The sequence below is a fragment of the Sarcophilus harrisii genome, chromosome 4 (assembly GCF_902635505.1).
Source record: "Sarcophilus harrisii chromosome 4, mSarHar1.11, whole genome shotgun sequence".
Classification (NCBI taxonomy): domain Eukaryota; kingdom Metazoa; phylum Chordata; class Mammalia; order Dasyuromorphia; family Dasyuridae; genus Sarcophilus; species Sarcophilus harrisii.
In genome coordinates, this window is record NC_045429.1 from 380,563,316 (window position 1) to 380,591,281 (window position 27,966).

Here is a 27,966-nt window from a genome sequence, read left to right on the forward strand (position 1 = left end):
TGGAGGGTGCTATACGCTCTTAATGGCATATACATATATATGTAGTGTTGCCTATAGAACCCATTCCCATTGTGAGTAGGTTTTCAGAATTATGTATCCTCCTCCCCCTGTAGTGCCGCTATGTCTATTCTTCCTTTGCACCTAATTTGTATAATGATTACTATTTTTACCTTTACTCTGCCAATCTTTCTTTTGAGCTTACCCTACTGTTGATGTAAATCTTAAACATAAAATTATACATTTCCCATGTAAAAAAACAAAAACAAAACCAAATATTTTGTCCATGTTTAAATTTGTCCAAGTTGAGTTCCTTAAAATTGATCTTTTTTTTTTTTTTTTTTTTTAATGTTTTTGTATGTTAAATTCTCTATTAAGTTCAGGTTTGGTTGATAGAAAGTCCTGAAAATCTGCAAGTTCACTGAAAGTCCATTTTTCTCATTAAAAATTATAATTTTATTGGATATAATACTTTTAGCCACATAAATATAGCACTAAATATATATCAGCATGCTCAAAAGCACTAGGAAAGGAGCTAGTAGGTAGTTTGGAGGATGTGAGGTAAACGGTAAAGAGAAGATTGAGCTGGAGAAAGCTGGAAGGGATGGTATCAAGGACAAATATAGTGGAGTTATCCTTGAAAGTTGAAGGAGAAGGAATGTCTCATTTAGATAATATTAGTCAATAGATGTGATTCCAAGACCTGCCCGTCTATTATTATAGCTGCTGATAAGTCTTGTACAATTCTAATTGTATCTCCAGCTATTCGAATTGCTTTTTTTCTTTCTTCTTTTATCTGCAGGTTTTGAAATTTGGCAATAATATTTCTGTATGTTTTCCACAAAGGATCTTTGAGGTGGTGATTGGTAGATTTTTTCCTATTTCTACCTTCCCCTCATGTTCTATCACTCCAGGACAATTTTCTTGGATTATTTCTTACATTCTTGTCAAGATTCTTTTTTTAGTTACAACTTTCAGGCAGTCCAATTATTTTTATATTTTCTCTTCTTGATCTATTGACCTGATCTGTCTTTTTTCTTAAGTTTCATATTCTATTTTCTCCTTCTTTAGTTCTTCTCTTCACTGGCTTCCCCTTGCCAAATTCTAATTTTCAAAAGATTATTTTCATCTTTAAGACTCTGTACCTCCTTTTCTAGTTGGTTAACTTTTTTTTTCATAATCTTGTTTTTCTTGGATTTTTTTTTTTACTCAATGTCTCTCATTCGATTTTTAAATTCTTTTTTTAATTCTTCTATAAATTCTTTCTGGGTAAGGAGCCATTCCCCTTACTCTTTGGGGTAAAAGCTTTTTTTTTTTTTTTTTAATTAAAACTTTTTATTTACAAAACATATGCATGAGTAATTTTTCCAACATTTATTTATTTATGTATTTATTTATTTTTTACTACAGTACCCTCCCCTGAATATGAAGCTAGTCTTCCCTGTTCCCATAATATTTCAATGGTGGGATTCTTTCTTCTTTGCTGGTTTATTTATTTATTTAAATAAGAGTATTATTAGTATAAGCACCTCCAATGAGGGAGTGGGAGAATGGTGCCTCAAGCTTCTCTTCAGCTTTCCCCTCTGACCAGGAACCCCAAACCAAGAGCTCTATCCTCCTGCAAGGTCCCACAGTTAGCAATCCCTGCCCTGATGCTTTTTGCACTCACTAGATGCTTGTTCCTTCTTGCCCAGGGTAGCATCTCAGCAACACAACTATTTCCAATCAGCTGAGATTCTGGACTCAAACCCAGACTTGATAAACAGTCCAGGAAGTGAAAGTCTCTGTGGTTCCTGCCCAGGCTCCAGCCAGCCACATTCTGTTTGCCTGAGGACTCCCTACTATGTGTTTCTTCTGAGCTAGCCTTCAGATGTTTGCACTTCAGGGTTAATTCCCAGCCCAGGGTCTTCCTTCAGATTTTCTCAGGTTGTATCAGGAGGATTTCTGTTCTGCTCCAATTCTTGGTTTTTCATCACTCTATATAGGTTCACCCTGAGGCACAAATTTATTCTATTTGTGGGGGAAATTGGGGGGAACTTGGAATTTACCAACTTGTTCCACCATCAACCCAGAGTCCTTCTAGCACTTTTGAAAGGGGAGAAGAGACTTGTTTCTGTGGAGTTCCATTATTTTTCTAAGGGTCAGGGACTGAACAAAGAGAGATCAGCTATGTGCTTGAATATCAAGCAGAAATACTTAAGAAGGAGGGAAGCAGAATAACATTATTTCTTATGACTGTGATAGAGAACAGTATTTAAATTAAAAAATGAAGGGGTAGGAAAAATTAGTAAGCACAACTTCACTCTCATCTTGGTTGGGGAAGCAAAGTTCCTTTTTTAAAAAAATTAAATATGTAAATAAAAGGATTATAATGGTAGAAATGGAAATAGAACAATCAAATTCAAGTAGGAAATAGAATCCATTAAACCACACATTTGTCCAGAAGAGGACTTGATCTAAGGTATTCCTAATTCTGAAGGCAGCTTTTTATCTATTTTATCAGTGATGTTAAACTTCTTAAAAATAGAAAAGTAATCAGTGAATAAACCAAAAAAGAAAAAAACAAACTATTTATGAACTATCAAGGATGATTGGGAAAATTAGTGGAATTTTTTTTTTTTATGGAGGTTGAAGATATATGTGGAAATACTTTTAAGACAACAGGGAAGTAGCCAGTAAATAAGATTAAAAACTGAAGAGAAGTAAAAGAATGGGGATGTCAGAGGGCTCAAACTGCTAGAGGAGATAGCTAGAAACTAATAGGAACAGGTAACACTTACTGGTGATGTAATCACAGGCAAATCACTTTGCTCTGAATTTCAATTTTTTTTTTTCCCTAAAATGGACATAAATTGTACTAAACACTATATAAACATCAACTACAGTCATTACTGATTGTATGTGATAGCTGAAGGAGAAAAAGGAGAGACAAGGATCATCTTAAAGATGACATTTTAAAGAAGAAAGTCTGGATAAAAGGGGGTAGCGCCAACAGAAAAAGTGAAACCATAACAAAGAAACCTGCTAGTTTAATAATATGGGTAAGTTTTATAGATACCAAATGTAAGGTGCTGGCTGGATTTTCAAGCAGAAATATCTTTTAAGAAGTTGAAAATCATAAAAGCAAAGGTATAAGATACCTATCTTGAAGATGAGAAAAGTAATAACTATTGAAGTTAAGCGACTTGCCCAATGTCATATTGGTAGAATGTTCTTAATGATAATAAGTGCTAAGTGAAATGTGAACCCAGATTCTCTGATTCTAGAGATGGTATTCTTTTCCCTGTAGTACTGTGCTTTCAAATACTAGTCTGGACCTCAGGATATAAGTTAAGACTTGAAATACAGAATTATGAGAATCATGTATATATATATATATATGAGATGATATTATTTGCCAAGTATAACTGTGAGAGAGAGAGAGAGAGAGAGAGAGAGAGAGAGAGAGAGAGAGTGAGTGTTGAAGTTATAGGGGGAAATGGTATTACCAAAGGAGAGCAACTATTGCCTGAAGAAGGCCCAGAAATAAAATTTGAAAGCTTAGAAAACAAGGAGAGAGTGGAGATTATATATAGTTAAAGAAAATTTAGGCAGTGACGAAGTGGGAGCATGGGAAATTTATTTTAAACTGTTTAGCCACAAAGCAGAAACTAGAGAATGCACTGTAGCTGGATTGGATTTTATGTCCAGGAGGAAGATTCTTTTTGGATTTGGGAAACTTAAACATGTTTGTAGGAAGATAATATGAGAAGCAGCTGAAAGAAGAAGACTGAAGATTTAGGAAAAACAAAGATTATTACAACAAGATCCTGGAAAAGCTAAGAGGAAATAAGGAGAGCATATATCAATGGATAAGTCATAGTAAGGAGTACACAGGAAAATATTTCTGTTATATAATTTTTGTTTGGCATTACAAAAAATTCAAATCCTTGTTAGGCTTAGCAATTTGATTATTATAAGTTATGTATATAGTTATACATAGTAATGGTTACAGTTACAAAAATAGTTTATATACATTTTATAAAATGGTCTCAACAACAGTTGAAAAATAAGCGGTATTATTTTTCTTTTTGCTACATGTATTACTCATCCTAGAGGAAGTTTATTTTAACTTGCTTACTTCTCTCTTCCTTAATCTCATCTTATTATCTGGGTAAACGTAAAGGCCCATTACTTAAGTGATATATTCTTTGGCAGTAGCCTCCTGGAAGCTAAGAAGAGTATAAAACAATCCTCTATGAGGCAGAATCTTCAAATTCTATGAAGAATTCAGTATGATCCTCCATGTTAAATCCTTTATATTTTCACCCAAAGTTGTTTCAATCCAAAAGTTAATAAGGGCAAAGATCTAAAATCATCTTTGAAAATAGTTCAGTAATAAGAAAGACGAGACAGCAAATATATGGTGGTTTACATGGAAATTACAAATGTATGTTTTGTGATTTTTTTTCCTGTGAAAAAAGTCAGGAGGTTTTTGGAGAGAATGCAAAATAGCATAGCAAAAATAAAATTGATTGTAATTTGTCAGGTGGAAAATGATTGTTACTGAAGTCATTCTTGAATCAACTATCTGTGTACAATCAGACCACCAATTCATTTAAGAAAAGATCAGAGTTAATGCAATCAAAAGAATAAAATGAAAAAAAAAATTAGGAAAAAAGTTTGTGTGCAATGAAAATGAGTCCAGCTTAACCTGTTTGAACAAGCTGCTAGAGGCACAGAACCAAGATATTGGAATGATAAGAAGCAGTCCAGCTAAGTTCTCTAAGCCAAGAGCTACACAATATATAAGATCAAATCTTTATGAGGAAATGCAGAAAAAGGTAAGAGTCTTTGTCTAGCCCAAGCTGACAAAGGGAAAGACAAGGAAGTCCATATATAAACAGTGAAGATGGGTTTGGGCCACAAACACATTTCATGTAATGAACACAGGGAAAGATTATATATACAAAGGCAAGAATAGTCTCCAGATTATACTAAGGCACTACCAGACCCATATCAATGACAGGTGAAAATTAGCAGCTTTGTTGTCCTATTTCCCATAACTTCTAGCCACAGACAGAGGATGAACTAAGAAGGTAATGTGTATAGGAATGGGATTACTTGATAAGAGAGGCCATGGGCACTATGCTGGTAGGTGCCTAGAAAGGAGGAAGATCAGATGCTAGCAACAGCTGTGTGGCTCAGATCCCAGAAACAAAGAAGGTTCTCATCTAGGTGAACCCACAAAGGAGTAAAGGGGACAAAAAAAGAGCCTATAAATCTGCCACTCTGAACCAACAGTTTTCTAACTGGCTGCAGGGGGCTGCAAAGTCCAGCAGTTGTTTACTGTTGCTCAGACCCAAATTTAGGGAAGAAACTTGCTGAGGAGCAATCTGGCTCTTGATAAGATAGGTCTGGGGAGTACTAAGACTTTGTAAGCATTCAGATTATCACTGAAATCCTGCAAAAACATAACATGCAATATCCTAAGAAAGGGGTATCATAAGAATTAATTCAGAACTTTCCTCCAAAGAAGTGACAGGGCCCAGCCATAACATCAAGTCTGAAATTACAAAAAAGTCTGGAAGAATAGACATCTAAAAATGAATACTATCACACAGCGCTGTTATAGTGGCAGTGAAGCTCAAGACACGAACCCACAGGAAAAAAATAATTGCAAAATGTTCAGAAACAAAGCACCAAACAAAGGGGGCCAAAAATTTAACTAGAATTCCTAGAAAAGATGAAACAAAAATTTAAAAAAAAATTTTATAAATGAAATGAAAGCACTGGAAAAGAAATGAGAGAAATGCAAGAAAAAAATGGAAGATAATAGCACACAGAAGACCTCACCATTCATAGTAAATCACTTGACATGGATCTCTGGCAAACACATTTGTAGAGAATATACATACCAATTACATGTGCTACCTGATATTTATTATTTGAGGGTCTCTGAATAGGGTTATTTCTATTGTCAGATCCATAATCATTGAAATAATTTTGCTGATCTACACCAGGAAAAGAGAGCATGGAATGCTTATTGTTCAGACATTTAATTGGATGAGAAAACCCAAAGACCAACTTGTTTGTCAGTATATAGATGCACACATACATACATATATATGACAGATCTACATGGACAAAGCCATTTTTGAATTAAACTGGAAGAGGAAAATAGGCTGGATTGCTTTTGAGAAAATGTGCAGTGTTTTTAATGCCACCAAACTTCTCTGTAAAATAAGTTAGCAACTTTGTAGCAGCAATATTTTTACAGTGTTGCTTCAGAGCTTTGAGCCATGGAATACTACATATTCTAAAGAATCAATTCAACTAAAGGATAACAGAGAAGCACATAATTAGCCTGAGCAAACAACAAAACATTTTAAACATGGAATCATGTAAAAGAAGTAAAAGAGTTGTTAGAGAAATATACACTAGGAAAAAATGTAAGAAGAGGTAACCAATATATATACCCTTAAAAAAAAGTGTCAATTTAAGGTTGAAAAAATGAGAGGAAGGCCCAAAGTATTGGGTAGTCCTCAGATACCGCTACAGACAAGATCCACACCACATGGGAAAGTACAGATGGAGTATTCATTAACTCTTAAAACGAGAAAGAAAGGAATCGAATCCTCAAAAAACTGATTTCAAGTCAATCCCATAACCTTTATGAGTTTCTCAAAAAGATATTAGTAACAATCATTACATAACTTTGCCATAGTTAAATTATGATCTATACCACAGCTTCTCAAACTATGGTTTGTGACCCCATATGAGGTCTTATAACTAAATGTGAGGGTCATGAAATTATGATTTACTATAAGTAAATGTTTGATTTGTATACTTGAATTGTAACAATTTCTTGGATGAAAAGGTGTTATGAGTAAAAAAGGTTTAAGAAGCCCTGATTTATACCATCACAGGAAATGGTTGCATTGATTAGATCTCAACTTGGTAGTTTCATTATAAATATCCTTTAGGTTATTCTTTGTTTTAAATAACTGTTTCAAACTAACATACTCACTTCATCTCTGCTCCAAGTTCTTCGCCTTGTAATTGTTAAATGTTCTGGATTCTCTGTTATTTGAGGTCTATTGTTCCCTTCTGGTGGTTTAGAATGAACTAATGGAGGGATTTTTCGGAAGTTGAGACTTTCATCAAACACACGATCAACCAACTAAAAGGAAAGAGAAAAGAATAGCTGTGAGGAAAGCATAATTTATAATAAATTAATTGATACTAATATTATGATTGTTATGATTAGATTGACTTTTTTCTTAATAATAAAAATGTGAGATCTCCAACAATCCTATTATTCTGTTTTATGTGTACTTTATAACATGCATTTACTTTTACATGACAATTACATGATTTTTAACAGAATATATGGATTCTGATTTTGAAATATCAAAAATACATGTGTTATCTATATTTAGAGAGAAGTAGTTATATTTGTATAATATATATATATATATATATATATATATATATATATTTAAATGTTATCCTCCCGTGGATATGATTGCCCCCATGTGGAAAACAGATGGTAGATAAAATAAAGGTTGAGTTATATACAGAGACAATGAGTTAATTTTACTCACATTGCTTTACCAGCGTAAAATAAGTTTATTTCTTTTTTCTCCCCCAAAGGGTGCTGCCAATTCTCTTCATAAGATACATTAAATTGCAAGTTTCAATTGACAAAAGGAAAATTAAAAAATAATCCGCAAACAGGTATTTTAGTCTTTACTAGTCAGACCTATAAATTTACAGAAAAGATTTATCTAGCTAAAATGAGATACTGCCATCTACAGTATATCATATACACAAACTACATAGTAACTCAGATTCTGATAGAAAAAAAAATGGAAAAAAAAAGGATTATTAAATGGAACATGATTCATTTTACTGGGACTGAAAAAAATGTATACTTATGCCATTAGATGAAATTAGGTAATGCATCGGAAAAAAATAATATTTGCTCATTTATAATGCACCAGAAAAATTATGTCTGTTTTGCCACCAATATATTTTTTACAAAAATGATGATTTCATTTTTCATACATTTATAGGTGACTAATACAATAAAACAATTCAAAAAATGAAACAAACATTATTTGCCATATAGTTAGGAATGAGACAACAACAACAACAACAAAAATCAACACAAAAAACAAGACTATAAAAAGTAGCATAGAAAAGGCAATAGGAGAAAAATTAGCAGTATTTTATTTACTGGATTTAAATTTGTCAAAACAATTAGCCATTTAAAACCATAATGTAACATAGCATTTCATGAAATTTAGAAAAGTCAACCAATATAAATTATGGTCCAAGGCAAATCTAACTTAAGTTAGAACCTGTGAACTTAGAAAACTAGTATTTATTTTTGTCTCTTTTTTTGTAGTATTAATAATGAGGGATTTCTTGATTATCTCTTTAAAACATATTTTCTTTTTTCTTTCTATATGATATGTGTAGAGATCAATTTTATGTTTTCAAAAAACCTCAACTTCATATATTCATATATGTAACTTCATATTCAGATGCATCCATTTTCAGATGCTTTTTTTTATGTTCACATTTATATGAGTCATGGATAAGTAATGATTAATGAATAAGATGCATATTCTAAAAGATAATACCTTCTAAGGTTTTAGAGTCACCATGGATCTGACATCAGTCTTTACTAGTTTCATTAAGAAATGTATATTAAAGTAAAGGAGGAAAATGCAGAGGTTCATGCACACGAGGAGGGAAGGCATAGCTGAAACAAACTCTGCAAAAAGGTAAAAGCAAAAGAAATCAAGAAAAGGAAGAACCTTATGCATCTCTCCATGAAGATCTCCTACCTCTTCTCTAGTGTCTATGGCAGAACCAGGGGTGGTGGCGGCAGTGCTTACTGTGGTACTAGGGGCAGTGCCCGATGAAGTTACAGAGTCGATCTCTCCTGCTACGTCATTGATTTCTCGAGCAATGAGAGCGAGATCTTGGCTGATCCTGGTAAGGATTTCAAAAAAGTAGTTCAATTATTTTTTTAAAAAGCAAAATTAGAAGTATTCATAGTAGGAAAATAATTACATGAGAGATAAAATTTCAAAAGTTTCTTAAACCAAAATTTCAGGTTTTTTGGAAAACAATAATTTACTTTTCTAAATATGGAATTAAAAATTTCTTCAACAAGATATCATATTGAAAATATATTTTAAACCCTCAGAAATAGTGATAATCAGCTAATTTTGTAAACTAAATAACAACTTAGAAGATCTAAAATATTCTATCCTACTAATAGTTTTCAAAAATGAATTCATGTTTTAAAAGTTGGATATAAAACGGAATTTTTATAATCACATATAATTAATGATAAAGTCATTCTTTCTTGAAGTAAAGCAAGTTATCTATGGTATTTTTAGAGAAAATGGAGGTATAAATCCTTTCATACATTTCAGATTTTTTCAGAGAAGCTGACTAGATCCTAATGACACTGTCTTAAACTGACTATAAATTTTGACAGTAAATAATATTATGCAATTTAAAAAAAGAAGCTACAAAGATGATAAAGCAAATATCAATTTAGGAACTTTGTAATATGGAATCACAATACACAAGAGTTTCTTTACCAAGTGATTCTTATTTTGTTGATTTAGTTTAATTAATATGCCATACAAATAAGGTACTCAAATGTTCATTAAACTAAAATAAAATGGAAAATTCTGTAACTAAAATATCATAAAACAATAATTTTAAAATTATCTAGTGATTTAGATGAAAAAAATCACAATTTCAAGTGTGAAGAAAATTTTACTTTTATACTCATATATTTTATGTATTATTCACCTAAAACTTAGTAAACTAAGAATACCTTATATGTGATATTCCCACTTTTACATCAACATTTACTTATTGTTTAATCTATTACAATATGATTTCTGGTCCTGCTAAAAGACTGAAATTTTGTTTTTTAGGGTTACATGTACCTTTCTAACTGCATGAACTAATGACTGCTCAATTATCATCTTCCTAGACTTCTTTCTAGTACTTAAAACCAGGTCCTCATGTTTGTTAGTCTCTTCTCCACTGTCTTACAAGACATTCAGTTTTTGTTCTCTCTACATGCTTGTGATGACTCCATCTCTTCCTGATGCTTAAATATGAGCTTTTCTAAGATTTTATCCTCAAGTTTTTGCTGCTTCTTGGCTCTCTGGTCATTCCAGACAAATGAAGTACCCAGAAGTTTGTAATAGAAAAATGCTTTAACTACATGTTCAGCAAAACAATGAACATGCGATCAGAAGAATAATTCCTAGAAGACAACAAAGTACTAGTCGTTATACTGTATATCAGAGAGAAACTACATGTCATGTGAAACCAGGGATCAATAGATTAAGCCTAATGGGAATAGCAATATAATTGTACCAGAGATGAGAGCTGCCTCTATATTCATGTTCCCTAGTTACATAAGATGTATCCGAGATGTTTTGGGCTGCATTAGTTGAGTGCACAGTGCATTAATGAGGCCCAAAACACCTCAGTTCAGATTCAAGATGGAGTCACATAAAAATTTGTTGAGCGAAAAGGGATCACTAGTGAAAATGAAACCCTGCTAGGCCTGGAGAGACTTACACGAACTGATGCTGAGTGAAATGAGCAGGGCCAAGAGATCATTATATACTTCAACAACAATATTAGATCATGATCAGTTCTAATGGACCTGGCCATCCTCTGCAATGAGATCAACCAAATCATTTCCAAAGAAGCAGTAATGAACTGAACCAGCTATGCCCAGCGAAAGAACTCTGGGAGATGACTAAAAACCATTACATTGAATTCCCAATCCCTATATTTTTGCCCACCTGCATTTTTGATTTCCTTCACAAGCTAATTGTACAATATTTCAGAGTCTGATTCTATTTGTACAGCAAAATAACGGTTTGGTCATGTATACTTATTGTGTATCTAATTTATATTTTAATATATTTAACATCTAGTGGTCATCCTGCCATCTGGGGGAGGGGGTGAGGGGTAAGAGGGGAAAAATTGGAATAAAAGGTTTGGCAATTGTCAATGCTGTAAAGTTACCCATATATATAACCTGTAAATAAATGGCTATTAAATAAAACAAATATATATATATATATATATACACACATAAAGAAAAAGTCAAACTAAAAACAACCAAAAAAAAAAAAAAAAAAAAAAAGAAAAGAAAATGAAGCCCTCCTTCAGAAGACCAGTAAAACTCAATATATTAGTGGGAATCATATGTTAATGATCTATAAAGTACTTTGAAAGTGGGGCAACTTTTCTGGGCATGCTATATGCCACACATATACAAATAAAATGAAAAAAAAAAATTACTTCTTTCTAGTATTTACTTTGGCAAGACCATATATATAATAGAACAGGAGTTCTTAGCTTTTTTTTTTTTTTTTTTTTTTTTTTTTTTGGTAATGAGTCCCTGATACATGCACAAGATTACAAAGAAAACATACTGAAATGAAGTTAAAAATTTTTTTTAAAGTTCAGACTCTAGGTTAACTTAAAAATTCCTGCAACTGATATTTAATAGCTACTAATGATGTTTAAAAAGCTATCAACACTCAAATATTGTTCAGTTCCATATGAAAAAAGTCAAAAATATATAGTCAATGTAAAGTATTAAGGTAAATTGGAATTGGATAATTACTACTATATTATTTTCCTAATTTAACAAATTCCATTAGCTAATTAAATTCTTGTTCTTCTAATTTCCTGAAGAAAAATAATTAGGTAGAAATGAGCAAATATTTGTGAGATCATCAACACGAAAGCATCAATTTACCTAAAAGCTTCCAATTTTAAACCTTCCAATGCATAATTTTGTAAAAATTCTAATGAATCTAATGATAATGAAGGCAATATAAATTAATTTTTACAAACTAAAGAGATAGGAGAGGTTGTGGAAAACAGGTCCATTAAATGCCCTGTTAAGAAATAAGGCTCTGTGTATATTTATAACAGCTATTTTTATGGTAGCAAAGAACTGCAAACAAAGGGTTCCTACCAATTGGGGAATGATTGAATGAATTATGGCATATGAATGTAATGGGATATTACTATGCTTTAAGAAATTATGAAAGGGGCACTTTCCAATAAAGCTGGTAAGATTTTTTAAACTGATAAAGGCAGTAGTGAGCAGAACCAGGAGAACAATTTATATAACACAACAGTGGAAAGAGCAAAAACTCTGAAAGAGTTTGAAAGATCTTATCAACAAAATGACCAACCACAACTTCATAGTATCCACAATCAAACATATTCTTAATAGAATAATAATGGACTCAGAACACAGACTGAGACATAATTTTTAGATATAACCAAAGTAAGAATTTGTTTTCCTTGACCATGTGTTTTAATCACAAGGATTTTTTTCTTTCCCAAAGTGGAGGAGAGGGAGAAAGCAAGGAGGTAGCAAAGAGAAAAAAAAGATTTTTGTTAATTAAAAATTTTTTAATTTAATAAGGATATAAGCAATATATTTTTAAATTATGTACTTATTTTTCCACTATCTATCATCTCTAAAAAGGATTTTTTAAAAGCAAACTAAAAACGGTCAATCATAAATATGTAACTGCATATTGAACTGTCCATACATTATATAAATACAGACAAATCACCCAATGTTATCTCAATACTTCTAGTTCAAAGTTGACATTGAAAGATATTTTTCCTTTATAATTAAAATAATGATGATGACAGTAATAATATTTATATAGTGCTTCCTATTTGTGGAGCTCTGTTAAGCACTTTACATTTATTCATTTGATCTTCACAACAACAGTGGAAGGCAAGTGCTTATTATTAATCCTTATTTTGGAGATGAGGAAATAGACAGAAATTAAATCTAGTTCAAAGTTGATATTGAAAGATATTTTTCCTTTATAATTAAAATGATGATGATGACAGTAACTAATATTTATATAGTGCTTCCTACTTGTGGAGCTCTGTTAAGCACTTTACATTTATTCATTTGATCTTCACAACAACAGTGGAAGGCAAGTACTTATTATTAATCCTTATTTTAAAGATGAGGAAATAGATAGAAATTAAATACCTCTCTCAGGGTCATATAATTAAGTAAATGTCTGAAAATAGGTAAGAGCTCAAACCTTCCTGACCCAGACCTGTGCTACTTAGCTCAATCTAGACTTCATTTTAAAAATACATAATGCTTTAAAATCAGGTTTAATATTGAAGTCACAACAATTTTATAATATGGAAGTAATCTTTTAAATGATATAAATATAAAAGCATATATTTTCTAAGATCTATTTGTTAAATTTATACAAAAATTAAAGTGTTTTTTCTGAAACTAGAGGTTAGTTTTAAAAAATTCCACTTTTTTGCACTTATTATAACTTATTTCTAAGGTAATATTTTTTCCTATGCAAGTAGAGTTTTTGGTTTTCAATAAACATGAAAGTTAGGGTCAGACATTAGTCTATAACCTTGACTATGCCCAAATAAAATCAAAATCAATCACTGTGGCTTAATAACAAATTAACAAGATAAGTTTAAGCAGCTATTAACTTTAAACTTTATGCCTGAGGCAGCTTTGTAGTTGAAAAAGACAGCAAAAGATGTTTTGTTTTTTTTTTTTTTTATCTTAATAGTGAGCTTCCTCAAACTTTATTGAAGTTCCTATTTTTTAAAAAATCTCAGCACAATACATATTTCTCAAAAGCTTCAAGTTTAGGACACACTAGTCTTAAAAAGGATTTCAGATGGATAATAGTCTGTATGCAGATACCTTGTAACAAATTTCACAGGGATGTTTTAGAAAATAAATGAAGTATTTGGCACACATTTAAGTTTTCCTGATCCCTACAAGGGATTGAAAGTACTTCTCTTTACTCAAATTTTTCTAGAGTATTCTTTTCAGGATTTCTTCTTTGATCTCCTCATATCTAATGTAAACTGTGTCCCCCTGATCTTTGGGGGGAGGGGAGGTGGACCTGAGTTAGAGAAACCTTAAAATCTCTTCCCTCCTGGCCTCTGGGAGGAACACCCACTCTCCTGTCCCTAGGGGAAATTCCCTTAGTGATCTCCACCTATAATTCAATTGGAGATCTTGGCCTAGAGCATAATCACCACCCTTTAATGAATTGAAAATTAGTCCATCAAATTCATCTGGAAATCACTCTCCTCAGGCCAAAAAAACCCAATATAATAAAAAGCTGTATCCCAAATCTTTGCTAAAAATTCTTTCAGCATTTGGTCTGCTGGGAAGTTGTTTCTTCTCAGTATAATAAACACATTTTTTGCCACTAACCTCGCCTGCATTCAGGACTGCAAATTCTTTCACAAGAACTTTTAGCACGGGCTAATGGATCTCTCATTTCTCACACCTCAACATTTGGTAACCCATATGGAGATTCCTGAAATTTTGGCTGAGGTAAGTCTTCTCTTGTTGTTGTTTAGTAGGGACACCTAAATCCCAGGAAGATTTGGGCTGTCGGGAGCTCTATGCTCAAGCAGACTTCATTGACTGGGGATGCCAGACTCAGAATCCCTGTGTTTTTAACAGAAGCACCCTTAATCAGGGAAGTTCTGTTACCTGTCTGCCTCTTTAGGGAGGCCTGAGAGGACTGGGTACTAAAGAATTCACGAAATCTAAGGGGACTTGAGGGGAAAAAAAGGGATAATCCACCTCTGTCTCTGTTCCTAACCCTAACCCTTAGGCTGTCTCTCTCTCTCTTTTTTTTTATTTTGAAAAAAATTTCTTTACAACATTATCCCTTGCACTCACTTCTGTTCTGACTTTTCCCCTCCCTACCTTCACCCCCTCCCCCAGATGGCAAGCAGTCCTATACATATTAAATAGGTCACAGTATATCCTAGATACAATATATGTATGCAGAACCGAACTGTTCTCTTGTTGCACAGGAAGAATTGGATTCAGAAGGTAAAAATAACCCGGGAAGAAAAACAAAAATGCAAACAGTTTACATTCATTTCCCAGTGTTCTTTCTTTGGATGTAGCTGCTTCTGTCCATCATTGATCAATTGAAACTGAGTTAGATCTTCTCTTTGTTGAAGAAATCCACTTCTGTCATAGTACATCCTCATACAGTACTGTTGTTGATGTATATAATGATCTCCTGGTTCTGCTCATTTCACTCAGCATCAGTTCATGTAAGTCTCTCCAAGCTTCTCTGTATTCATCCTACTGGTCATTTCTTACAGAACAATAATATTCCATAACATTTATATGCCACAATTTACCCAACCATTCTCCAATTGATGGGCATCCATTCATTTTCCAGTTTCTAGCCACTACCAACAGGGCCGCCACAAACATTATGGCACATATGGGTCCCTTTCCCTTCTTTAGTATCTCTTTGGGGTATAAGCCCAGTAGTATAGGCTGTCTCTTAAACAGAGACAAATTCGGCTTAAAAGATCTCAAAACTAAAAAACTTAAAACAGCACTACAGGATGCTGCTAAAATTTGCTGGAGGGAAATCAAAATTATATACTAACCTTTTAAATAACTCCCTCCTTTCCACTCCTCTAGGAAACAGGATGCCTCTGAATCCTCTGAATCCCTTTTAAAACCACCTCCTTACCAAAGACAGGACCTTATGTCCAACAATATCTCTTTAACTCTGTCTCCCTCACCTCCTGAACCAGATCCTGACACTTCCAAGTCCCCACTCTTCAATCCCTCTGATACAAGGAGTGGGACCCTTTTTTTCTCCTCTCAGGATCCTGATTCAGCCACCTCTTCTAACTTCTGCCCCCTGAGAGAAGCAGCAGACTCTTAGGGAGACACTCAGGGTACAGGTACCTTTTTCAATGCCAAATCTCTTCCAGACTAAGGAAAAACCTGGCTATTACTCTGAGGACTCCATCAAGTTTATTGAGGGGTCTAAGGCCAGTACCTTCTGATCTGATCTTTCCTGGGGAGATGTTAATATTAAACAATTTGCCCCAGATACACGAAGGAAGTTGCAAAAGGCAGCTTTGGGCCCTCAAACTTCTCCCACTGAGCTGTTAGAAACAGCTTTTGGAGCCTTTAATAATAGGGACCAAACTACAGCAGAAGAAAAAGCCCACAGAGTTAATGCAAGAAATGGAGAACAGTCCCAAATTTTGGCTGCTGCCATTTCTGGGAAATATAGGAGTTTGTGCTTCAGGTATCATGGACAGGGCCACTGGGACCGAAACTGTCCTCAGAAACTCCCCAATCCTTGCCCCAAGTGCAACCAGGAGGGGTACTGGAAAAGAGACTGTCTACACGGGACAAGCTGTCCCTCCAATCCCTGCCCTGCTCCAGCAGGATTTGGGGTTTGGTCAAGCTCCCTCTCACTTTACCACAACCCAGATATGGCTGGTAAGACCACTGAATTTCTTTTTAATACAGGGACTTTCCTTTCCATCTTGCTCTGGCACTCTGATCTCATTCACCCCTCCCCACATAAAATAATGGGATTAGAAAAGAAACTTAGGAATTGTTTTGAGACTGTCCCTCTGCCTTGCCATTTTGGTGTCCTGTTATTTAAACATTCGTTTCTTATTATTCCCTCCTCTTCTGCTCCCTTATTGGGGAATGATTTGATGGTGAAACTGGGGACCCAATTTTCTCTTCTCAGAAAGTGATTAGATCTGGTGATCTTTTTGTGCTGCTTTCAAAGCACCCTCCATATTCCCTCTAAAATCTGGGAGAAAATAGATTCCTCTGTCTGGGACCAAAAAATCCCTGGGAGAGCACTCTAGCCTTAGTCAGGATTGAGAAATTTCTTAAGCACAAACTTTTAGTACTGGCTAAAGATTTAAGAGATTTGGAGCTGCTTAACTGTAGTCTTATCCTGATCAGCAGCCCCATCTGAGAGGCTTCTTTAGAGGCAGCTATAAAAATTCTTAATTTTCTGGCCTCTAGGGGATACAACAGGGTCCCCTTATCCAAAGCCCACATTGCTTGCCAGTCCGTCGAAAAAGGCAGCCCATAGATGAGACCAGATGCTTTATTTGCAAAGGCCCCATTCCCAAATGTCTCTATCTCTATCCTGGATGTCACTCCATTTCTAACCTGCTTGTAAGAGCCTGTATAGAAGCTCTGAACTTCCAGCTACTCATTTAGTCTGAAGATCATGGGATATCATGGGATATCATGGGACAACTGATTTGGACACTCAACATTCCCTAGATGTTGCTGCTACCACCCTCAAATCTTGCACTTCCCTTGCTGGTCTGAACCCCCATTAAGCCTAAGGATAGCTCTAAGGCTCGTGTCAGCTTGAAGCATCTCCAGAAGATGAGAATTTCATCCCTTTGCTCCAGATGAATTTGGGGATGCCTGCTTGAGGGGGTAATGATGCAATGGGAACTGTGTCCTCCTGATTTTTGGGGGACAAACCTGGGTTAGAGAAATCCTAAAATCTCAACCCCTCCTGGCCTCTGGGAGGGGCCCCACCCTCTTGTCCCTAGGGGAAACTCCCATAGTGATCTCCATCTACAATTCAATTGGAGATCTTAGCCTGGAGCATAATTACCATCCTTTATGGAATTGAACATTAGTCCCTCAAATTCATTTGGAGATTGCTCCCCAGCCACAGGCCATAAAAACCCAATATAACCAAAAGCTGTATCCTAAACCTTTGCTAAAAATTCTTTCAGGATCTGGCCTGCTGGGAAGTTGCTTCTTCTTAGTATAATAAACCCATTTTTTGCCACAAATCTCGCCGGCATTTGGGATTGCAAACCTGCCGCACTGGCCAGGGGATCTCTCATCCTTATTTCTCACACCTCAACACTACCTTGTATCATATTTATTGTGTACATGTCAAATCCCAATCTTTCTTTACCTTCAGAAGGATGCTAATTATAAAGAAAGGGACTGTATAATTTTTTATCTTTGTATCTATGGCATTTAGCATTAGACACTTAATATTTGCTGAATTTCAGTTGAGAAGGATGGCTGTAAGTAAATTCAAGTTATTATGTTGGCTATATCCTAAGTATATAGTTGGCTAACACCAATATTTCCTCTTTAATAAACTATTTTTTATAGGTCTTTAAAAAAATAAATGGTATAAGGAAAATGATGTATTGTTGAAATACTCTTGGAAACCTAATCTTAAAGATGACAGTATATTAAATTTGGTTTGTTCCACATGTAACATATTTTACATATTCATGAAGAATTAGGCTTAATGATTTTATAATTTACTATAATTCATTCTTATGACAGATTTAATACTGTCAAATTTTATTGCTCAGTGATTTTGCATCAAATATTCTTTAAGAAACAAAATATCAAATCTGGTTTATTCTTTCAATTTGCATTATAATTTGAGATTCACTTCCTTGTGACATCCCAGAGGAAATTAAGAATAAATCACTATGATGAAGAAAGTATTTTCTGATATCATCAAAAGAAAAGAAACTGCCAGTTAACAAAGATATGTGCTATTTAATACAGATGCAAGTCAAGCCTTAGGGCAGCAAATCAAATCAAACTCTTACTCTTTTAACTTAATACTAGACAATAGAAGATAAAATTCAAGATTTCTATGATGTTCCCTACAGTTTTTGTTTTTGCTTTTTTTTTTTTTTTTTTTTTTTTTGGTGAGACAATTGGGGTTAACTGACTTGCCCAGAATCATACAGCTAATGAATATTAAATGTCTGACATCACATTTGAACATCATTGAACTTAACTGACTTCAGGAGAAGTGCTCTATGCACTGTGCTATCTAGTTTCCCCAGGTATTTTTTTTTTCAACTGGAAGTTAAGAACTAAACAAAGTAATAATTTAAAATAATTTTAAAAAGACTACATAAAAGTAGTCTTTAAAGAAAACCTGTGGCTCTGTAATTCCTATTCTTTTCCATTATTCTTCCACATTTCCTATACCTACTACCCCCAAAAATGTTCAAATGAGTTTTTTAGAGCTATACAAAAAGTTTATCAGGAAGGTGGAACAGAAAGAATAAAAAAAAAAAAAAAAAAAAAAAAAAAAAAAAAAAAAAAAAAAAAAAAAAAAAAAAAAAAAAAAAAAAAAAAAAAAAAAAAAACCAGGGCCAGGGAATATGAAAACAAGAAGAAATGGGACACTAGTTTTTGCTTCAATTTAATCATTTATTTGATTTGCCTCGTGCCTGTGAAAGGAGACATAATACACACAGCCTGTTGAAGTTTTGTTAGTGACAATGGTACTCACTTGAATGAGTAAAGTTGTTTCTCATTTTTATGTAATTGACAACTGCATTGTCACATGAAGATAATTCTTCTTTTGGATCATTGTCAAATGACATATTACAGCTTTTTGTTGTTGTTTTCTTTGATATTGTTGTACAGTGTATATAGTTCTATACATATTGCAGCATCCGATTAATATTGCTGATCAGTAATTTAAAATAGCAATAATATATTGGATTAAAAGGTTTTATTTCAGGATCAGGCTATATTTTTTGATAAGTGTAGTTGGAGGATCACAGCTATATGGCAAAATGTGACTTTAAAATCCACTTAAAATGGTCACAAAAAGTCATAAGTCACTCAGTCAGATAAAGAAAATAAGGCAGATAGTTTAATGACTTGCCCAGGGCTACATAACTAGTAAGTATCTGAGGCAAGAATTAAAATTTCCTGATTCTAATCTAGTGCTCTCTGCACCCTTCCAAATCCTTTATTCCCTCAGGCCTGGCATATGTATGTTTTCTAAGAAAATAAATTATATCAAATAACAAGGATTAAAAAAGACTCAATTTCTGGACTACTCTCAGATACCATTTCCATGAAAGTGAAAATCTGATGAATATAGTAAAGCTTATAAGGTTCTTGTTTCAACTAATGGTCATCATATGATTCAATATCTAGGACCTTCACCATCCTGGTTGCCTTCCTTTGGATGATTTTTTGCTAACCAATGTGAACTTCAGAACTCAACACAATGTAGTATGGCTGAAGTGAACAATAACAGGACTATTATATTCTAAGTCTTACCCTAAACTTCCCCAGTGCTACCCAAAATCATAGAGAGAAAATAAGCAAAATCTGAGATCAATATTCAACTGCTAGGATTGCTAAAATTCCCAGATCTTTTTCAGAAAAAAAAAAAAATCTAATTATCTAATCATATCCACCAAATCTTGTGCCTGTGACTTTTAAGTCTAAAAACAAGTCTAAGATTTTGTATTTATCTCTATTAAAAATTCATTTTGTTAGATTTTAATCCAGTATTATGAAATCTTAAGACCTAATACTTCAGTTCTCTCCCTTCATTTTGTGTCTTTTGAAAACTGGGTAAGAATGACATCTATGTCTTTAAATCACTGAAAATAAAAATATTAACTAGGATAGAGGGACAAAGACAGATGCCTGAAGCATTCTACTTGTTATCTTTCAGGACTCTAAAGATTATTCTTTGTATACTGTTATTAAAGTTGTTCTGAATTTACTTAACTACCCCAATATATTGCTCATAAATAGTGCTGACTAGAAAATTAGAGGAGATGGGCATAAATTGTAGTTTTGTCACCTCTGTCACCTTAAGCAAATCCTTTTATCTCTTTAGAGAAGACTAATTTTGTATGAACCAAGAGGGAAGAACTAGGGCCAAAAGATGGAAGGGATAAGGAGCCAGATTTTGCCTCATAAAGAAAGTACTTTTAACAATTAAAACTACTCAATCATGTTATGGTCTACCTTTTAAAGTGTTTCCCATCACAAGAAGGGTTGTATTAATAGATTTCTATTATCTTATTAGGGGTTTCGCAAGGGGTTTTCTTGCAATGGGAAGAAGATTGTTAGAAAATTTCTAAGATCATACCAACTTTTAAGATTTTATATAAAATTATCCTTGTCCTTTTCCCTTCCATCTTAAAAAAAATCTATGAATGGTCTATTTATAAATAACAAAAAGAAATAAAAAAAATTTTTTAAACATATCTTAAGATATTTAGGTCACACTGAAAACCAATACATATTTTATTAAAGATTCAAGACCTTTTACAACTTTTCAAACTTAATACCCATGCACATTACAATTCTGCTTGAGTATTTCCTTTCTTAAATACTTAAACTACCATAAAATTCATGAATAAAACATTCTACTTAGAAAACTCTATAAAATTATATGCTGTTGACATCAATTTTCTCTTTACTTACATATTTCAAAAATTTATAATAAATTAATCTAACTTTTTACTGATCAGAATCAATACTTTTGATGAGGTTACTGAAAATAAAATATTAGATTAATTGTAGATAATGAACTCCTACCATTATTTCTGAAAATGCATCAAGCTCAAAACTGATTATGCCACAAAGTGATAATGCTTAGCTACCTCTATACTTTCTTATGTAAGTTAGTCACTAATTTAAGTATACAATTTATTATTACTATTAATGTTCCCTATTGCTTTTTGGGGGGAGGACATTACACTAACCATCATCAGAACAAACATCAAAAATGGCTGGAAAGTTATATTAATTAATTCAGTCATTTATTAACAACTCCAGTTAAAAAAAAAATCCACATAAAGAATAAAATTATCAACAAAACTAAGTTCTCTGGTGAATGTAACATCTTTCTATCATTGTCAAATATCATCACAATGTTCCTATCGTTTCATGGTATAAAGGTGGATTTAAATTTTAGCTTTTAAAGGATGTTTCATTAAAACCAACCTGGCTATTTCTTCTCGGTGAGCAGTCCAATCCCGAATGTAGTCTTCCTGCTCTTTTATTCGATGCTTGAATGAAGAGCTAGTGTGCGTGGCTGCGCCAGTGCTCGGCATTCGAGAGGTTTTCAGGGCTGGAGAAGTACGCAGACGGGTATGTTTAGGTGAATTACGGTTTGATCCAAATTCATCTTCTGAGGTGGAAGCATAATCAGTAGGAAAGCGCCTCCATCTTGAATTTACTAAATTTGTTTAATCATTAAAAAAGAATTATTATGTTATCATTTAAAGAAAATTAGTCATGATATTTAAAAAAAACACCATGACAGAAAACACAACGCAATTTTCAGTAATAATTATCCACATACCTTACAATAACCTTTTGTCTACTAGCCCTTAATGATAAAGATATTGCATTGCTGTGAGTGAAAAACAATTAACAACAATTAAAAGACAAGATTTTTGGAGAGTAGTGAATAGACATTCAAATGAAAAATTCCACTGATAATGAATAAGCAAGCTCCACTAATAGGATAGGCTATATGATTTGATTATAAAATATATTTTCTCATTTGAATTAAAATATGGATATAAAAAAATGATGACAAAAAAGAGATGGGGAAAAGATTTCCACATGCTACAAGGACTTCCAACATAGAGATGGCAATAATGACCCTCTTTTCCCAGCATATAAATGTGCATAATTCCAGCAGTGGAAATTATGCAATTATGGCAGAAAAACATTACCTCCATCACTCAACATCCTGTAATGCTATGGTTGGAATAAATCTTTTAACAGGGTAAATAATACAACAATTTATGGTAAAAAAGATTTTTTTTGGTTCAAATCTGCTCTTCTGGCACTGAAATAATGGTGAAAATAGATAATGGCAAAAAATCTACAAAGAACAGGCCTCAGTATAGGGTGTTTATACAACCACTTAAGACACAAGATACTATGAATGGGTCAGAGAAGTAGTAATCATTTTCTTAGTTTTAAGGTCAGCGACACATTTGGAAAAATTGAATTGCTGAAGCACCTGAAAAACTAGAATCCCAATTAAAACAAAGATATTACTCCTGTTAATATGAGAATCAAATGTAGTAATTTATGAAGAGATGAAGAATAGAGAAGACTACTAATATTTACTTGCAGAACAGCTCCTTTTCTCAGATTATGGATTACTATATGAGGAGCCTAAAAGAGAGGGGCTTAAACTAAATGATCTCTAAATTGTTTTCCAATTCTAAATCCCATGATCTTCTGGTTTTTTACAGTAGTAAGGGTTAGTAGCATATATCTACCTGAAATAAATTCTAACTGTCCTATTATTAGTTGAGCCCTGTTTTTAGCTATTGCTTTTAGGTCTATTAGCCATAATTTTGGAATTATTCTAATTCCTCTTCTTTTCCAAGGTTAACTATTTTCTTTTTTTTTTTTTTGGGGGGGGGGGGGGAGGTTTAAAGGTGGGTTAGAGGCTGTATACAAGAGTGATATGACATTTTCAGATCTATCTTATTCTTATCTAAATTCTCTGAAGAAATGAAAACCCAAATTCAGTGATATGCCACAAAGTACACTCATTTCGGCTGATTTACTGCTTCTTTTCTCCAAGCACTTTTCACCTGGACTATTAACAACCATCTCATATTAGACATTTCTCTTGATTATTCCCTCTCAATTCATCCTTTCCAATGCTTCCCACTTTCAGGGCACATTGATTTAATTATGTCTCTTCTCTATTAAAAAACATTCAATAATTTTGCACTATCAAATAAAGTATAAATTACTAATTCTGGCATTCAAAGACTACCCACCTTAACAACTTCCTCTAAAACTATTCCTCTTTGTGAGCTCTATGTTCTAACCAAACCAGGATTCCCTTCCTCTACATTTCCTTTTTACATCTTTGTGCATACTATTCTCCATATGTATAAGGAAGGCTGAGCCACACCCTTCTGCTGAAGTTCCTTCCTTCTTTAAAGACTCAACTCAAGTATCATCTTTTCAATTCAGATTTCTTTGATTCCTCTAGATTAATATTTTCTTAATATGAGATCCCACATATCCCAAAGGCATCTGTGGCTAGATATCTGGGAATTTATGAATTTGAAAAGGGAAAAAAAAATACAGGTTTATTTCTATGTAATAATTGGTTTCCTTCATTATCACATGCATTTTGTGAATTTAAAACATTTTGAAAAGTCCACAGATTTCACTACATTGCCAAAGGAGTTCACAACACACACACACACACACTCCCTTCCCTAGGTAAATAATTTGTCTTATATTTTTCATATCATTTTCTCTGAACCCTTCTGTTGCACTTAACACAGTTTTTTTTTTTTTAATTTGCTTATACTTCTCTCTTTAAGAGCAAGTTATGGTATTTTACATTCCTATTATGGAACTTCATTTCAAAAATGGGCATCATTAATAAAGTAGTGGCCTGGGAATCAGAAAGACCTTGATTCAAATCCTACTTTAGTCACTAGCTGTATAACTCTAGTAAAGTCATTTAGACTTTTATCACTGGACTTGGCAACTCCTTGATCATTAGACTTGGCAACTCCTTATGATTTCTCCACTAAGTCATGGATGTGATATAGTTTGCAAACTTGTGAAGAAGCTTCTATGGTCACAATTCTAGACCTGGAAGACCATCTAAAGAAAAGTGAGACTTAGAACATTAAGTTCCTTATCCAAAGTCACACAGATCATATCAGAGGTCCATATCAGTATGAATATTATGAAACTTAATTCTTATTTTTAAGAATTGATAGCGGATATAGAAACCAAAAGAGAAAACCCAGTAATAAATTCATGTTAAAAAGGGGGGAAAAATCACTATATGGAATATAACAAATTAAGATAAGATTATCCTGAGAAATAAACTTTTAGAAAGCTTGCATTAAAAATGTGATTTTTTTAAACAAGGAAATGAAAGAGATGCCATCAATTTTTAAAAACTGAAATAAAAGAAGATTAAATAATTAAATTTAAAATAAAAAGATAATTGTTAAATCACTAAATAAGTAATATAGTACTACATACCATTTATCATATATGAAAAAAGGACAAGTTGAATATACAATATCTTTTATATATTTAATGTTCTTACTCTCACCTGACACACATATTCAACTATTTACAAAATTATGTATCTGTCCTCTCCATCCACACAGCCACTACCCTAGCTCTGCCTCATATCACCTTTGGCCTAACTACTGCAATAGTTGTCCCACTTCAATCCATCTTTTATATGATAGCCAAAGTGATTTTTTTAAGAGTATATTTACTATGCCATTTACCAAATTTTAGCAGCTTTTTATCACATAACTTCCTCTATAAGGCAATCAAAATTCTTAAAACATGAGCTCAATCAGACTTATCAGCCTTATCACATGTTTTTCCCCTTCATGAACATTATGACTTACTAATTACATAAGCCTTTCTACTGCTCCTCATCTACAGGTACTCCATTATCCATCTCCATACTTTTGTGTAGCCTTTATCCTTCTTATTTTCCCTTGTTGCTGCTTCTGGAATGCACACCCACTTCATCTCCATCTTCTGAAATCCCTATTGTTTTTTCTAGACTCAGATTCTCTAGGCTGTTTTTGTCCTAGCCCAGATAACCTAATGTCAATTTTGTGGGAATACTATATAGCTCTACACATCCACAATGTCTTCTATAGAATGTGAACTTTTTTTTTTTTTTTTTTTTTGCTGAGGCAATTGGGGTCACATAGCTAGGAAGTGTCTGACGTCAGGAACTCGGGTCACACAGCTAGTAAGTGTTAAGTTTCTGAGGACAGATTTAAACTCAGGTCCTCCTGACTTCAGGGCTGGTGCTCTATCCATTAGACCACCTAGCTGCTTCTGAATGTAAACTTCTTGAAGGCAGGGATTGTTTTACCTATAGCTTGTATCTTCAGGGCCTACATCTCAGCATTTTATACACAGTAGGTATTTAATAAATATTAATATTTACAGAAAATACTTGTTGATTCTAGTTCCCTTTAAGGTTCAGTTCAAATGCCACTCCTATATAAGGGCTTTCCTGATTTCCTTCACAATATATATATATATATATATATTTATGTATAAATGCTCTCTCCCCCAATAGTATATGATCCTTGAAAACAGGTGCTATTTCAATCTTGCTTTTGTACCCAGGACCTAACATAATACTAAGGACATAGCAGGAGCTTACTTTATGTCTGTGATTGATCTCAACCACCTCTTCACTCCTCAGTAGAATTAATTCATTGAGTTCTGGGCCTCTGCCCTGAAGGTGAGCTATTCCAGTTGGCTGTCAAATGTGTAAGAAAACAAATCATCCCACTTTTTTATCCCAAATCCCATACCTTATATCGAAAGTCAGGCATTCATTCAATAGGGACATTCTTCAATCTGCATTTTTCTGTTCTAACCCACCTTCCATCTTATATCTTTTGATTAGTTCTGATTATTTATGATTCTATATTTCTATTGTTACTGCAAAGGATATATATTATGTCATGCATTCTACAGCTTTACAGCTTCACTCATAATATCTGACTTCCTAAACTAAAATTGTCCTCTTAGGATAATACTTCTTAATCATGAGACAAAATTTCCTCTTATATGTCTGAAATACCTCTATTACAATTCAAGCTTCTTGAGGGCAAAAAACTGTCTTATATTTACATCTATAGCCCTAGGGCCTGGCACAATGCATTTAATAAATGCTTGCTAATAAACTGACTTCTTTTGGGGGGGAGGGAGGGAAGAATACTAGGATATATTTTAAAATTTAACTATCAGTAACCAGGACATTTAGAAATATATAACTTTCACAATTTTCCCCTTCTTACAGACTTTTTTTTTTGCTATTAAAATGAAGAAAGGATTATGAATTTTACTCTAATAGAGTAACCCTTCCAAGCACTAAAGCTACAACAGTAACTTTTTCCTTAGGGAGACTGATAGCCTTGGTTAGTAACAGCTATAATATTTTTCAGAGTAGGGACTATCAGCAAACAGTTTTTAATTTAAAAAAAAAGTTTTTTAAGGGCTCTTATTTTTAAGATATCTGAAGATTAGGATTAATATTAGTAATTAAAGGAAGAAAAATAGAGGATTGAAAAAAAAAAAGAATATGAAAAGTATAACTCATGATTAAATATCCCTGATATGGTCCAAAAATAAAAATCACTGTTATTCAGAGCAAGTTAGGAAAAATTAAGAGTACTGGTTTATCAAAAATCGCAGTTAACTAACAGTTATACTAAAAGCAGCAAGGTGACAAAATAGATAGTGTGTTTGACCTTGAGTTAGGAGGACTCATCTTCCTGAGTTCAATTCCTGCCCTAGACATTAGCTGTGATTCTGGATACCTCTGCCTCTGCCTTAATCTATTGGAAAAGGAAATGGCGAACCACTCCAACATCAAGAAATCCCAGAGTAGCTTTATGAAGAGTTGGAAACAAAGGAAATGGCAACAAAAAGTGTTCTACTGATCTAATAGGATGCACTAGTTGGTAAAGCTCCTTGAGAGCACGGACTGACTTAGTTTTTTTTTTTTTTTTTTTTTTTTTTTGTATTCCCAGCTACGGATAGCAGAATATAGTATATAGCAGGCATTTAATAAATGTTTACTAATTGTCTGACAGCATACTATACATGTATTTTATTTTAAGGTCTTTTTTAGAAGGTGTTCGATGAATTCTTTCAATGCCTATTTTACCTTCTGATTCTATTACATCTGGACAGTTCTCTTTGATGATTTCCTGTAAAATAATACTATTTTAATAATAATATTATATAAATAATAATATTTCTGGAAATCCAATAATCCTCAGCTTATCTCTCTTAGATCTATTTTCCAGGTCTGTCATTTTTCTAAGTAGATCTTTCATGGTTGTTTCCAATTTATCATTTTTTTGGTTCTGCTTGACTGATTCTTGCTCTCAATGAATCATTGGTTTCTATTTGTTCAGTTCTGATTTTTAATGAGTTATTTTCTTCATTAGCTTTTTTTTTTTTTACTTCTTTTTGTATATGTCCAATTGAGTTTTTAAATGATTTGTTTTGCTCTATGGAATTTTTTTCCATTTCACTAATTTTTTTTTTTTTTTTTGTGAGTTATTTTTTTTTTTCCAATTCACAAATCCTACTTTCTGGGGAACTCTTTTCCAATTCAGAAATCCTACTTTCTTGGGATTTTTTTACCTTTTCCAATTCACAAATTCTGTTTTCCTGCACTTCCTGGGAATTCTTTACCTTTTCCAATTCACATTTCAGGAAGTTGTTACTTTCTTGCATAGCTT

At 33.2% G+C, this 27,966-nt stretch overlaps 1 protein-coding gene across 15 annotated transcripts in view; it reads right to left on the reverse strand.

The window, feature by feature from the left end:
* Positions 1–27,966, reverse strand: part of CEP170 (centrosomal protein 170) — a 174,279-nt gene that overhangs the window by 10,640 nt on the left and 135,673 nt on the right. For 9 of the 15 annotated variants that reach the window (XM_031968531.1, XM_031968532.1, XM_031968535.1 and 6 more), the window contains 3 exons: positions 21,659–21,893; positions 8,805–8,982; positions 7,007–7,159 (listed from right to left, as the gene is read on the reverse strand). In XM_031968531.1, coding sequence (XP_031824391.1) covers positions 7,007–7,159; positions 8,805–8,982; positions 21,659–21,893 — 566 coding nt within the window. The remainder of the gene's footprint in view (positions 1–7,006; positions 7,160–8,804; positions 8,983–21,658; positions 21,894–27,966) is intronic. The other 6 variants (XM_023502042.2, XM_031968536.1, XM_023502037.2 and 3 more) reach the window with 3 other exon arrangements.